This window comes from Oncorhynchus clarkii, chromosome 4 (genome assembly GCF_045791955.1).
Source record: "Oncorhynchus clarkii lewisi isolate Uvic-CL-2024 chromosome 4, UVic_Ocla_1.0, whole genome shotgun sequence".
NCBI lineage: Eukaryota > Metazoa > Chordata > Actinopteri > Salmoniformes > Salmonidae > Oncorhynchus > Oncorhynchus clarkii.
In genome coordinates this window covers 8393931-8409278 of record NC_092150.1, presented here as the reverse complement: position 1 = coordinate 8409278, position 15348 = coordinate 8393931, and the positions used below count along the sequence as shown (strand labels likewise).

Below are 15348 nucleotides of genomic sequence, written 5' to 3'. Positions count from 1 at the left end.
ACAACTGCTAGGCTACTGTAGCCAACACAACAAAAACTGCTAGGCTACTGTAGCCAACTCAATGAAAACTGCTAGGCTACTGTAGCCAACTCAATGACAACTGCTAGGCTACTGTAGCCAACACAACAAAAACTGCTAGGCTACTGTTGCCAACTCAATGAAAACTGTTAGGGTAGCCAACACAACAACAACTGCTAGGCTACTGTAGCCAACACAACAACAACTGCTAGGCTACTGTAGCCAACACAACAAAAACTGCTAGGCTACTGTAGCCAACTCAATGAAAACTGCTAGGCTACTGTAGCCAACACAACGAAAACTGCTAGTCTACTGTAGCCAGCACAACAAAAACTGCTAGGCTACTGTAGCCAACTCAACGAAAACTGTTAGGCTACTGTAGCCAACTCAACGAAAACTGCTAGGCTACTGTAGCCAACTCAATGAAAACTGCTAAGGTAGCCAACTCAACGAAAACTGCTAGTCTACTGTAGCCAACACAACAAAAACTGCTAGGCTACTGTAGCCAATGCAACAAAAACTGCTAGGCTACTGTAGCCAAGTCAACAAAAACTGCTAGGCTACTGTAGCCAACTCAATGAAACGCAATCAAAAGTCTCCAGCCTTTTCAATCAAGAAGCCCTTGTGAAAGGGAAACTAAGACAAAATGAAAATGTTTTCAATAATGCTAATTTGACATTGGCTATGATCCTATGATAAACGAAAATCAGATTTGAATTAAAAGACAATAGCCTTATCGCTATTCACTAGGCCTTACCTTACTAAGAGACTATTCACTAGGCCTTACCTTACTAAGAGACTATTCACTAGGCCTTACCTTAAGAAGAGACTATTCACTAGGCCTTACCTTACTAAGAGACTATTCACTAGGCCTTACCTTACTAAGATTCTATTCACTAGGCCTTACCTTACTAAGAGACTATTCACTAGGCCTTACCTTAAGAAGAGACTATTCACTAGGCCTTACCTTAAGAAGCCATTCCCTGGGTCCTGCTGCCACAGAAGAAGCTTAACAAAAGAGATGCCTGTATCTACTGTCAATGGTGATGACAATTCAATTGTTGGTGTGTGAGTGAGTGTGACAGAGGAAGCGAAGAGTGGTGGTAACCCCAATGCCACCTGCATTTTGAAAGCAGCCAATTGCCTGGTATCAACAAATCAGCAGAGGCCTTGACTGAGTAGGAGGCACACAACAACACAGAGGTGAGAGAAAGAGAGAGCATTGTTAAAATGTTGAGATATAGCCAGTGGCTGAAAAAAAAAACTGCCAACTACTAGTTGAACAAAACAGTCTGAAGCAGCAGCTTGTTAGTGAGACAATGCTAGCCTGGATGCAATTATACCGTTCTTATCACTGCGACTAGGGAGTCATTACTACAGCTTCCTTTTGTTGCATTACACTAGACCGTATCAAGCTACCTGCATCTCTATGTCGTCGATTTCAGCGTCTCTAGCCTCGTCTCTGTGGGTTGAGGCATCATGAATGGCCACAGCCTACTGGTACACTCTGCTAACAGACGTCAGACAACAACGGGCTCTGTTCAGAGTTCAAAGCTCAGGCAGCGGAGCACAGCTCAGGTTGACCGATTATGAGTGTGCTTTTACGAATGTGTTTCCCAAGCAGTTGAGGTAGGCAGAAAAAAATGAATAAATAAATAAAAACAGGAAATGGAAGCAAAGCCTCAATTTAACGCTCTCAGGCCTGGGTTAAACAGCTGTGTTGCAGGACCCTGTTTTCACGAGACACTGTAAACGCCTACATTCTGCCCATTTAAAAACACAGTGGAAAAGACGCTGTGTTGTGTGTGCAGCAGGGCAGTCACGAGCTAGTCCACCGAGACTACGACAGATAGTTCTCCTCTACTCACTGGGAGGCTGTGCTCTTTGGTTCAGCATGGAGTTCAGGTTACATTTCCCTCTGCTTGCCCTAGTTTCAGCCTTGATGATCGCTGCCAGCTCCACCTCCAATGACTCTGTTTAGCCCATGCATGAAAAAGGACAATCGGAGAGCGAGAGAGAGCGAGAGAGAGCGAGAGAGAGAGTTAACCCACCAAGAAGTATTTGTGTTCCCTGACAACACAGCCAGGACTGCTGGGTGTAACATGACCTTTACACCAGAGACAGCAGGGAGGAAAAGCTTTTCTACAGACGGCATCACAATCAAGATAGTGTTTCGCGGAGAGCAAGAGAACGAGAGAGAGAGAGAGAAAAAAAAGCCTCCCGGCTAATCAGTATTCAGGGGCAGGAGCCTGCATGAAACCAGAAGGTAGCAGAGCAAGCTGAAAAAGACCTTAGATCGCCTGATAACTGCACAAGAGTTTGACGGATGGCTTAGCGTCTATTCTGTCCACACGGAAGTGTAATCATGGCTTTGTGTACACTGACTGACTACATATTCTGAATAAAAAAAATAACAAAAAAAAAACGTTCTTCCACCCACTTGCCCGTCTCCTTCCTCTGAGGGACAGCCGATTGAGATCGTGCTGCTATCTGAGAGAGTAAGTGGCAGCTCAGTGTATTAAAAGGACAGGGACAGGGTTGACTGCAGCAGTAGCTTCCTGTGTGGACTTGGCTGGCCAGCAGGTTTACACTGTATTCTCTGGTCTCAAGCCTAGCTGATACCCTTCTCCCCTCGCTTGGCTCATCTGCTCTGCCCCTCCCCCCGTCAACACTTCTGATGGGGGTTGGCTGGCTTGGGGACTCAGCCTACTATTGTGTTTCGGGAGGTAATGGGAGGAGACCAAAATACGAAGCCCCTCCCCCCTTCCTCCCCCAGCAACCAACCAAAACTGGTCAAGTCTTCCACATAGGAAAGTCTGAGCTTATTTTGTACACACACACCTCTGGGGGTGTACTTTCACTCGCCTGGAAATCCAGTCTCAGTACTGTACAAAATCCTTTTTCCTAGAGTAGCAAAAACAACACAGCACTTACATTTTGAGAAGGCTTGAAGATTCTTGATGTTAAAAAATAAAATTAAAATAAGAAAAAGGGTGTTAGCTCTGTTGCTGGGGAGTTAAGCCAAAGGAATGTCAGGCACACACACAGTGCCTCAGTCAAGCCCCATCCTAAAAACACAACTCCCAGGCTTCCCTTGAACAAATCCAAACGCTAGACGAGTAGAGTGAGGAAAACAACATGGCTGCCGCTGTGGCCGTGGTGAAGTTGTAGTAAACAGTTCCGGGGACACCCAACTGAGAGATCAAGCTGCTGCTCTCACCTGACCCGTCTTCTCACTACATGCTCCAACAAAGTCCCATCTGTGCTGTGGAAAATACCGGAAATCCCCCTTGCGCCCTCCCATCACTCTCCTTCCCTCTCTCTCTCTTCTTCCCGCCTTCTCCTCCCCTCCCTCTGGCCATTCCACCAGAGCGGTATGTATTACAATAATAATCCACACTCTTCTCAAGGTCACCGACTGGAGAGCTCAGTCAGAGAGATGGCCGGGCTGCACAAAGATCCAGATAAGCAGTGCAGAGCCTGTACATCTCTTCTCTCCCCACTGCTTAGTCATGCCTTTATCTCTGCAGCCCCCGAGACAGACTGCTGAGCCCTAAGGCCGAGAGACTGCTGAGCCCTAAGCCCGAGGCAGACTGCTGAGCCCTAAGGCCGAGAGACTGCTGAGCCCTAAGGCCGAGAGACTGCTGAGCCCTAAGCCCGAGAGAGACTGCTGAGCCCTAAGGCCGAGAGACTGCTGAGCCCTAAGCCCGAGAGAGACTGCTGAGCCCTAAGCCCGAGGCAGACTGCTGAGCCCTAAGGCCGAGAGACTGCTGAGCCCTAAGCGCGAGAGACTGCTGAGCCCTAAGCCCGAGAGACTGCTGAGCCCTAAGCCCGAGAGAGACTGCTGAGCCCTAAGCCCGAGAGAGACTGCTGAGCCCTAAGCCCGAGAGAGACTGCTGAGCCCTAAGCCGGAGACAGACTGCTGAGCCCTAAGGCCGAGAGACTGCTGAGCCCTAAGCCCGAGAGACTGCTGAGCCCTAAGCCCGAGAGACTGCTGAGCCCTAAGCCCGAGAGACTGCTGAGCCCTAAGCCCGAGAGACTGCTGAGCCCTAAGCCCGAGAGACTGCTGAGCCCTAAGCCCGAGGCAGACGGCTGAGCCCTAAGCCCGAGGCAGACGGCTGAGCCCTAAGCCCGAGGCAGACTGCTGAGCCCTAAGCCCGAGGCAGACTGCTGAGCCCTAAGGCCGAGAGACTGCTGAGCCCTAAGCCCGAGAGACTGCTGAGCCCTAAGCCCGAGAGACTGCTGAGCCCTAAGCCCGAGAGAGACTGCTGAGCCCTAAGCCCGAGAGAGACTGCTGAGCCCTAAGCCCGAGGCAGACTGCTGAGCCCTAAGGCCGAGAGACTGCTGAGCCCTAAGCCCGAGAGACTGCTGAGCCCTAAGCCCGAGAGAGACTGCTGAGCCCTAAGCCCGAGACAGACTGCTGAGCCCTAAGGCCGAGAGACTGCTGAGCCCTAAGCCCGAGAGACTGCTGAGCCCTAAGCCCGAGAGACTGCTGAGCCCTAAGCCCGAGAGAGACTGCTGAGCCCTAAGCCCGAGAGAGACTGCTGAGCCCTAAGCCCGAGAGAGACTGCTGAGCCCTAAGCCGGAGACAGACTGCTGAGCCCTAAGCCCGAGAGACTGCTGAGCCCTAAGCCCGAGAGACTGCTGAGCCCTAAGCCCGAGAGACTGCTGAGCCCTAAGCCCGAGAGACTGCTGAGCCCTAAGCCCGAGAGACTGCTGAGCCCTAAGCCCGAGAGACTGCTGAGCCCTAAGCCCGAGAGACTGCTGAGCCCTAAGCCCGAGGCAGACGGCTGAGCCCTAAGCCCGAGGCAGACTGCTGAGCCCTAAGCCCGAGAGACTGCTGAGCCCTAAGCCCGAGAGACTGCTGAGCCCTAAGCCCGAGAGACTGCTGAGCCCTAAGCCTGAGAGACTGCTGAGCCCTAAGCCCGAGAGACTGCTGAGCCCTAAGCCCGAGGCAGACGGCTGAGCCCTAAGCCCGAGGCAGACTGCTGAGCCCTAAGGCCGAGAGACTGCTGAGCCCTAAGCCCGAGAGACTGCTGAGCCCTAAGCCCGAGAGACTGCTGAGCCCTAAGCCCGAGAGACTGCTGAGCCCTAAGCCCGAGAGACTGCTGAGCCCTAAGCCCGAGGCAGACTGCTGAGCCCTAAGCCCGAGGCAGACTGCTGAGCCCTAAGCTCGAGGCAGACTGCTGAGCCCTAAGCCCGAGGCAGACTGCTGAGCCCTAAGCCCGAGGCAGACGGCTGAGCCCTAAGCCCGAGGCAGACGGCTGAGCCCTAAGCCCGAGGCAGACTGCTGAGCCCTAAGGCCGGGAGACTGCTGAACCCTAAGGCCGAGAGACTGCTGAGCCCTAAGCCCGAGAGAGACTGCAGAGCCCTAAGCCCGAGACAGACTGCTGAGCCCTAAGCCCGAGAGAGACTGCTGAGCCCTAAGCCCGAGAGACTGCTGAGCCCTAAGCCCGAGAGACTGCTGAGCCCTAAGCCCGAGACAGACTGCTGAGCCCTAAGCCCGAGGCAGACTGCTGAGCCCTAAGGCCGAGAGACTGCTGAGCCCTAAGCCCGAGAGACTGCTGAGCCCTAAGCCCGAGAGACTGCTGAGCCCTAAGCCCGAGAGACTGCTGAGCCCTAAGCCCGAGAGACTGCTGAGCCCTAAGCCCGAGAGACTGCTGAGCCCTAAGCCTGAGGCAGACGGCTGAGCCCTAAGCCCGAGGCAGACTGCTGAGCCCTAAACCCGAGGCAGACTGCTGAGCCCTAAGGCCGGGAGACTGCTGAGCCCTAAGGCCGAGAGACTGCTGAGCCCTAAGCCCGAGAGAGACTGCTGAGCCCTAAGCCCGAGAGAGACTGCAGAGCCCTAAGCCCGAGACAGACTGCTGAGCCCTAAGCCCGAGAGAGACTGTTGAGCCCTAAGCCCGAGAGACTGCTGAGCCCTAAGCCCGATACAGACTGCTGAGCCCTAAGCCCGAGAGACTCGTGAGCCCTAAGGCAGAGACAGACTCCTGAGCCCTAAGCCCGAGACAGACTGCTGAGCCCTAAGCCCGAGACAGACTGCTAAGCCCTAAGCCCGAGACAGACTGCTGAGCCCTAAGCCCGAGGCAGACTGCTGAGCCCTAAGCCCGAGGCAGACTGCTGAGCCCTAAGCCCGAGGCAGACTGCTGAGCCCTAAGCCCGAGGCAGACTGCTGAGCCCTAAGCCAGAGGCAGACTGCTGAGCCCTAAGCAAGAGGCAGACTGCTGAGCCCTAAGCCAGAGGCAGACTGCTGAGCCCTAAGCCCGAGGCAGACTGCTGAGCCCTAAGCCCGAGGCAGACTGCTGAGCCCTAAGCCCGAGACAGACTGCTGAGCCCTAGCCCGAGACAGACTGCTGAGCCCTAAGCCCGAGGCAGACTGCTGAGCCCTAAGGCCGAGAGACTGCTGAGCCCTAAGCCCGAGAGAGACTGCTGAGCCCTAAGCCCGAGAGAGACTGCTGAGCCCTAAGCCCGAGACAGACTGCAGAGCCCTAAGCCCGAGACAGACTGCAGAGCCCTAAGCCCGAGACAGACTGCAGAGCCCTAAGCCCGAGACAGACTGCTGAGCCCTAAGCCCGAGACAGACTGCTGAGCCCTAAGCCCGAGACAGACTGCTGAGCCCTAAGCCCGAGACAGACTGCTGAGCCCTAAGCCCGAGACAGACTGCTGAGCCCTAAGCCCGAGACAGACTGCTGAGCCCTAAGCCCGAGACAGACTGCTGAGCCCTAAGCCCGAGACAGACTGCTGAGCCCTAAGCCCGAGGCAGACTGCTGAGCCCTAAGCCCGAGGCAGACTGCTGAGCCCTAAGCCCGAGACAGACTGCTGAGCCCTAACCCCGCGACAGACTGCTGAGCCCTAGAAAATAGCTCTACTGTTCTCCCCCTTACAGTGTTTGCATCTCCTCCTGGAGAGAACAAAAACCACTGTAAACACCTCCGCCAGGGGAGAACAGTAAACAACGCCTCTTCCAAGAGAGACCAATAAACACTGTAAACAACACCTCTGCCAGGGGAGAACAGTAAACACAGTAAACAACACCTCCTCCAGGAGAGACCAGTAAACACTAAACAAAACCTCCGTCAGAGGAGAACAGTAAACACTGTTAACACCTCCGCCACGAGAGACCAGTAAACACTGTAAACAACAACTCCGCTAGGAGAGACCAGTAAACACTGTAAACAACACCCCCGCCAGGAGAGACCAGTAAACACTGTAAACAACACCTCTGCCAGGGGAGAACAGTAAACAACACCTCCGCCAGGAGAGAACAGTAAACACTGTAAACAACAACTCCGTCAAGGGAGAACAGTAAGCAACACCTCCGCCAGGAGAGAACTGTATGCAACACCTCCGCCAGGGGAGAACAGTAAGCAACACCTCCGCCAGGGGAGAACAATAAGCAACACCTCCGCCAGGGGAGAACAGTAAGCAACACCTCCGCCAGGGGAAAACAGTAAGCAACACCTCCGCCAGGGGAAAACAGTAAGCAACACCTCCGCCAGGGGAAAACAGTAAGCAACACCTCCGCCAGGGGAGAAAAGTAAACACTGTAAACACCACCTCCGCCAGGGGAGAACAGTAAACACTGTAAACAACACCTCCGCATAGAGAGACCAGTAAACACTGTAAACAATGCCCCAGCTAGCAAGCCCTGATGGGATTATTTATCCACAACAACCACTGTTCTCCCCTGGTGGAGTTGTTGTTTAGTGTTTACTGTTCTCCCCTGGCAGAGGTGTTTCATACAGATATGATGACCAAACACATCACAGCCAAGGTCTAAATATTACAGAGCAGATCTGGAAGGGACAAAGCCAGAGCGATGCTCCAAAAAAAACAGAGCAAATAAGCAAAGCATTGGATTAAAGAACACTCCATCTCTACTGCTAGAACTGCCCACACAAAAACTTGCATAAGTAGTTGTGCAACAACTTTGGACTTTAGTTCAAATGATATCTAGCCTAATTAAATACACTCAATTAGAAATGTACTTTTTAGTGTGGGAGTAACAACGGTGAGAGAGGAGTAGGGAAAGGGAAGTGCCCACAGGGGAGAAGGAGAGGGCTGTGGAGAGCTGACTACCATCATGCTCTAGTACAGTCGCTTCCAGGCTGTAAGACCTTGTATCACCCTAGCTAGCATTGCATTCTCTCTCTCTCTCCCATTCTCTCTCTCTCTCCCCTTCTCTCTCTCTCTCTATCTAAAACTAATTTCCATTCAAAATCATATTTTCCCCAAACCCCTAACGTAACCCTAACCCCTAACGTAACCCTAACCCCTAACGTAACACTAACCCTAACCCCTAACGTAACCCTAACCCCTAACGTAACACTAACCCTAACCGCTAATGTAACCCTAACCCCTAACGTAACCCAAACCCCTAACGTAACACTAACCCAAACCCCTAACGTAACCCTAACCCCTAACGTAACACTAACCCTAACCCCTAACGTAACCCTAACCCCTAACGTAACACTAACCCTAACCGCTAATGTAACCCTAACCCCTAACGTAACCCCTAACGTAACCCTAACCCTAACCCCTAACGTAACCCAAACCCCTAACGTAACCCTGAATGTAACCCAAACCTATAACGTAACCCTAACCCCTAAAGTAACCCTAACTCCTAACGTAACCCTAACCCCTAACGTAACCCTAACCCTAACCCCTAACGTAACCCAAACCCCTAACGTAACCCTGAATGTAACCCAAACCTATAACGTAACCCTAACCCCTAAAGTAACCCTAACTCCTAATGTAACCCTAACCCCTAACGTAACCCTAACTCCTAACGTAACCCTAACCCCTAACGTAACCCTAACCCCTAATGTAACCATAACCCCTAACATAACCCTAACTCCTAACGTAACCCTAACATAACCCTAACCCATAACATAACCCTAACATAACCCTAACCCCTAATGTAACCCTAACATAACCCTAACCCCTAACGTAACCCTAACCCCTAACGTAACCCTAACATAACCCTAACCCCTAACGTAACCCTAACATAACCCTAACCCCTAATGTAACCCTAACCTCTAACCCCTAATGTAACCCTAACCTCTAACCCTAACCCCTAACGTAACCCTAACATAACCCTAACCCCTAATGTAACCCTAACATAACCCTAACCCCTAACGTAACCCTAACCCCTAATGTAACCCTAATTCTAACCCTAAATCCAACCCCTAAGCTTAAAATGGCCTTTGTCCTCATGGGGACGTGGGAAACGTCTCCATGAAGGATCATTTTCCTTGTTTCACTATCCTTGTGGGGACTTTGGGGGATTTTAGGTCCCACACACGGATAGAGGAACTACCCCCCACTTATCTGTCCTCTGAAAGGATAACCGCAGCTCTCCTCATGTACAGCGAGAAGCCACTACACACAGTAGACAGGCAGCTCTCCTCATTTACAGCGAGAAGCCACTACACACAGTAGACAGGCAGCTCTCCTCATGTACAGCGAGAAGCCACTACACACAATAGACAGGCAGCTCTATACTGAGTCCGAAGCCATAAGAAGGCTCCTTTCTCAAGGTGAGCCCTGAGCAGCACTGAACTCTCCCCTGCCTCCTGTAACAGCTCTCTCCCAGGGGTGGAAGAGAAGGACAGGGGAACAGAGGAGGGCCCCTGTGGCCCTGGCGACAGGACGAAAGCTGTTTTAAGTTAACTGCATATTCAAATCAAGCAAACGTCGCTTTTGCCTGCGCCACCTCCCAGGAGATGTCACGCCACCACCCCCAGGCTATTTATAGACCGCATCGGTTCCATCTTCGCTTGCACTTCCTGTTCTGCAGCAAGTCCCTGTAGGGAGGGGCGGTTGCCCTCCTTGAAGAAAGCAGCCCAGCCAGGCAGGGAGGCAGGCTTCCGACAGAGCCTCCTCTAATTCTCCTACACATACCCAAAACTCTTACACACCATCCACACCCGCTTATCGCCTTCTTAAAACTGCAATATGCTTTCTGAAAGGGTAACCAGGCGGTGGCCATCTTGGAAACGTGGCAAGCCAAAAGTGCAGTCAGGAATGTATATGGACTGGTAGTCGAGTACTTAATAAAACAATTTAAAAAACACTTAAAAATGACTTTTACCGTGCCGTTATTAAATCAATTAAACAAATTAGCATCTGAAGAAACACAAAAGGACGTGTCATATGAGCTGAGCATCATATTATCCAATGTGACGAGCTTTGGTTATACTTCAGTGTTAGCAGTCTTACCACGAATGAACCGCTCTGCGCATTCCCAAACCTACACAGCCACTACGAAGTCGTTACGGCACAAAATGTCCGCCACATCATACCTGCCTCCTCATACACTCAGTGATGAGGATGGCGGCTGGGGAATGCAAAACGCTGCCACTCCTGTCTAATCAGTTATCTACTGTGTCTCCATTCACCCAAGGGACAGAGAGTGAGTCCGGCGGCTGTAAGGGGAGCTTCTCGTCCATGCATTTGCCAGGGTCAGACAGAGGCTGTGGCACAGGGCCACGGGGGCCCCATCTCATCTCAGTGTGTCTGTCAGTTCCATACCAGGCAGTCAGAGCCGCCGCTCCCTAGATCACCATTAGTGACCTGCTGTATCCACGGAGATGGCCCGGTTATCAGCAGGGGGATGTCACTCAACGTTAACCACGCGACGAGCTCTACAGCATGTCTCGGGGGGGGGGGGAATGAGAACACTGCTTCCCAGCAGCCAAGGGATTGAACCAACAGTCTGGATGCTTTAGTTCAGCTGCTCCCCCCCCTAATATGAGTTGTTGGGATGAGCCGGGACTGACAAGAATAGGGTCTGAAGCAGACAACTGCCACAAAGGACATTAAAACGACCAGCGAGCCTTCCTCCCCTGTGCTGCTGCTGCTGCTGCTGTCATGGAGATGGCAAGCAGACTACACAGAATCACTATGCAAATCCCTGCTGTCTATCAGGCTTAAAGGACAAACTCTCTCTCCCTCGCTTTCACCCCACTGAGTGACAGACAGGAGAGAACAGGGGAGAAGGGAGGGAGGAATGGAGAGTGAGAGAGAGAGAGAGAGGAGACCTGTAGTAACTTCCTGATTAAAACACTAGACGTAACAGAGATACAGTAAGCAGACAGAGGCAGCTGGGGTGCCAACCTAAAACTCACAAAGCCCCTCTCCTCTGTGTCCTTACACATATGGGGCTCCTCAACGAGAGGGGGGATGGAGGGAGAGAAGGAGAGGACGAGAAGGGAGGGATGGAGGGAGAGGACGAGAAGGGAGGGATGGAGGGAGAGGACGAGAAGGGAGGGATGGAGGGAGAGGACGAGAAGGGGGGGATGGAGGGAGAGAAGGAGAGGACGAGAAGGGAGGGATGGAGGGAGAGAAGGAGAGGACGAGAAGGGAGGGATGGAGGGAGAGGACGAGAAGGGGGGATTGTAGGGAGAGAACGAGAGAACGAGAAGGGGGGATGGAGGGAGAGAAGGAGAGGACGAGAAGGGGGGATGGAGGGAGAGGAGGAGAGGACGAGAAGGGGGGATGGAGGGAAAGGAGGAGAGGACGAGAAGGGGGGATGGAGGGAGAGAGAAGGAGAGAACGAGAAGGGGGGGATGGAGGGAGAGGACGAGAATGGGGGGATGGAGGGAGAGAAGGAGAGGACGAGAAGGGGGGGTGGAGGGAGAGAAGTAGAGGTCGAGAATGAGGGGATGGAGGGAGAGGACGAGAAGGGGGGTGGACGGAGAGAAGGAGAGGACGAGAATGGGGGGATGGAGGGAGAGAAGGAGAGGACGAGAAGGGGGGATGGAGGGAGAGAAGGAGAGGACGAGAAGGGGGGATGGAGGGAGAGAAGGAGAGGACGAGAAGGGGGGATGGAGGGAGAGAAGGAGAGGACGAGAAGGGGGGATGGAGGGAGAGAAGGAGAGGACGAGAAGGGGGGATGGAGGGAGAGAAGGAGAGGACGAGAAGGGGGGATGGAGGGAGAGAAGGAGAGGACGAGAAGGGGGGATGGAGGGAGAGAAAGAGAGGACGAGAAGGGGGGAATGGACGGAGAGAAGGAGAGGACGAGAAGGGGGGAATGGACAGAGAGAAGGAGAGGACGAGAAGGGGGGAATGGACAGAGAGAAGGAGAGGACGAGAAGGGGGGATGGAGAGAGAGAAGGAGAGGACGAGAAGGGGGGATGGAGGGAGAGAAGGAGAGGACGAGAAGGGGGGATGGAGGGAGAGAAGGAGAGGACGAGAAGGGGGGATGGAGGGAGAGAAGGAGAGGACGAGAAGGGGGGAAGGAGGGAGAGAAGGAGAGGACGAGAAGGGGGGATGGAGGGAGAGAAGGAGAGGACCCAGGTGGTGGACCCAGGTGGTGGACCCAGGTGGAGGACCCAGGTGGAGGACCCAGGTGGAGGACCCAGGTGGAGGACCCAGGTGGTGGACCCAGGTGGTGGACCCAGGTGGTGGACCCAGGTGGAGGACCCAGGTGGAGGACCCAGGTGGAGGACCCAGGTGGAGGACCCAGTTGGTGGATCCAGGTGGAGGACCCAAGTGGAGGACCCAGGTGGTGGACCCAGGTGGAGGACCCAGGTGGAGGACCCAGTTGGAGGACCCAGTTGGTGGACCCAGGTGGAGGACCCAAGTTGGAGGACCCAGGTGGAGGACCCAGGTGGAGGACCCAGGTGGTGGACCCAGGTGGAGGACCCAGGTGGTTGACCCAGGTGGTTGACCCAGGTGGAGGACCCAGGTGGTGGACCCAGGTGGAGGACCCAGGTGGTGGACCCAGGTGGAGGACCCAGGTGGAGGACCCAGGTGGAGGACCCAGGTGGAGGACCCAGGTGGTGGACCCAGGTGGAGGACCCAGGTGGAGGACCCAGGTGGAGGACCCAGGTGGAGGACCCAGTTGGAGGACCCAGTTGGAGGACCCAGGTGGTGGATCCAGGTGGAGGACCCAGGTGGTGGACCCAGGTGGAGGACCCAGGTGGAGGACCCAGGTGGAGGACCCAGGTGGAGGACCCAGGTGGAGGACCCAGGTGGTGTTTTAAAGCACCACAGACCACATCATTTGCCTGTTAATTTGGCATTGGAGGAAGCTGTTCCGTACCATTTACGATCGCCATAACAACCAAGGCCCTTAGGACAGAAGTAGTCTTCACATGGTGTGACAAGATCGGTCGGGTCAACTTGCATAAAACTGACCGTAGAAGCACACACTGGGGCCCCCTCCATCGTGGTACTCAGAGTAACCCAAGAACCTCAAAAAGCTCCGTGTTCTACAGTCTGCCCCCCCACCACCACCACGTCCTGTTTTTGATTAATGAATCCGGTCGGGGCTCGTGTTCCCAGCACGCCGGGCTTTCAAAGTCGCACGCTTCCCTGGTGCCATCTCATCCCAATTTCTCTGACGCTTCCTGGATAACTTGCTCAGAAGGCTCAAACACACACACACACACAGTCACACACCAGAGTAATCAGCGACTGCTCTTTGAGAAATGGCCGCCGGCTCTGGAGCTGATGTCCTCTGGTAATGTTCATGCAAGCGCGCCGGCTGCAGTGAGTGCGTGGGCTTTACAGCACTGCTCTTCTCCCCATGCCTTCTCTCCTTCTCAGTCGGGCTACCAATACCAGACAATTTCCTCCAATCCTAGTCCTTATGAGCAACAGCGGCAGTCTGTTTATACTGCAGTTAAGCTATTTCACTTTGAGCCAAAGGATCAATTTGCAGGGCACAGAGACAAAAGGAAATGAGAACCCTCTCTCCCTCGCTCCCTCCCTCCCTTCCTATGTTGTTTTTAAAGGAGAAGTTAGGTGCCAGTGAGTGAGCCCAGGGGCTGAGAGGGCAGCCACTGACCTTTCCTTTTGGTTTTGTGCAGACAGCCCCTTTAATGTCTCCTGCTTTGCTGAAGCCCGGAGTTCAGCGGGGGTCACGGAATGCTCCAGTGCTGGCTGTTTTAAAACCCTGCTGTGCTTTTCACACCATCGCTCCTCTCACACCGAGAATAGAGTTCCATTTCAGGAGGCCATGTCAAACGGCTACCTCAACTTTAGAACCATGTACTGGACTGTGTGGTGACCGACTTCCAGGTCTCTAGAACCATGTACTGGACTGTGTGGTGACCGACCTCCAGGTCTTTAGAACCATGTACTGGACTGTGTGGTGACCGACCTCCAGGTCTCTAGAACCATGTACTGGACTGTGTGGTGACCGACCTCCAGGTCTTTAGAACCATGTACTGGACTGTGTGGTGACTGACCTCCAGGTCTTTAGAACCATGTACTGGACTGTGTGGTGACCGACCTCCAGGTCTTTAGAACCATGTACTGGACTGTGTGGTGACCGACCTCCAGGTCTTTAGAACCATGTACTGGACTGTGTGGTGACCGACCTCCAGGTCTTTAGAACCATCTACTGGACTGTGTGGTGACCGACCTCCAGGTCTCTAGAACCATGTACTGGACTGTGTGGTGACCGACCTCCAGGTCTCTAGAACCATGTACTGGACTGTGTGGTGACCGACCTCCAGGTCTCTAGAACCATGTACTGGACTGTGTGGTGACCGACCTCCAGGTCTCTAGAACCATGTACTGGACTGTGTGGTGACCGACCTCCAGGTCTCTAGAACCATGTACTGGACTGTGTGGTGACCGACCTCCAGGTCTCTAGAACCATGTACTGGACTGTGTGGTGACTGCCTGGAGGCCTAGCTAGTTACTCCACCACTTTCCCACTATCCACACACAGAAAAACATCATACAAATGCAGACACACACAGAAAAACACTATAAAAATGCAGACACACACACACACACACACAGAAAAACACTATAAAAATGCAGACAGACAGACACACACACACACACAGAAAAACACCATACAAATGCAGACACACACAGAAAAACACTATAAAAATGCAGACAGACAGACACAGAAAAACACTATAAAAATGCAGACACACACAGAAAAACACTATAAAAATGCAGACACACACAGAAAAACACTATAAAAATGCAGACACACACAGAAAAACACCATGCAAATACAGACACAAAGCGTAAACTGAGCGGCAGTGAAGAGCGGTGTGCCATTAGCCACCCCTGTGAGGGCGATCTGCAGAAGGGTGATAAATCTGTCGAAGGGTAAATAAACGGGATCCTAGCGACAGCTGAAACTCTGCATGGAAACAGACACAGTGCTGCCCCAACCAGGCACCTTAACGCCTCGGGAAAGAAGAAAAATAAGAAGCCCTCCTCTCTCTCGTTCCTTCCTACTGTCCTCCCTCCCACCGTTCCCCCTCAGGGCAGGCAGTGCTCTCGGGGAATGGGAGTCAGATAATGTCACCTAGGATGCTGCCACTTCTTCTCTGCGCTAACAAATCAGGCATGTAG

At 53.2% G+C, this 15348-nt stretch overlaps 1 protein-coding gene across 6 annotated transcripts in view; it reads right to left on the bottom strand.

Moving 5' to 3' along the window:
• Nucleotides 1–15348, bottom strand: part of LOC139406369 (zinc finger protein 609-like) — a 195207-nt gene that overhangs the window by 76399 nt on the left and 103460 nt on the right. The window contains exon 1 of one of the 6 annotated variants that reach the window (XM_071148899.1): nucleotides 1887–2361. The exons of 3 other annotated variants lie outside the window; for them this stretch is intronic. Coding sequence is in view for 1 of the 3 variants with exons in the window: in XM_071148897.1 (XP_071004998.1) it covers nucleotides 1438–1443 (6 nt within the window). In the remaining 2 variants the exon portion in view is untranslated. Of the gene's footprint in view, nucleotides 1–985; nucleotides 1384–1437; nucleotides 1860–1886; nucleotides 2362–15348 lie in introns of those variants that run through there. 2 more of the 6 variants (XM_071148897.1, XM_071148898.1) reach the window with 2 other exon arrangements.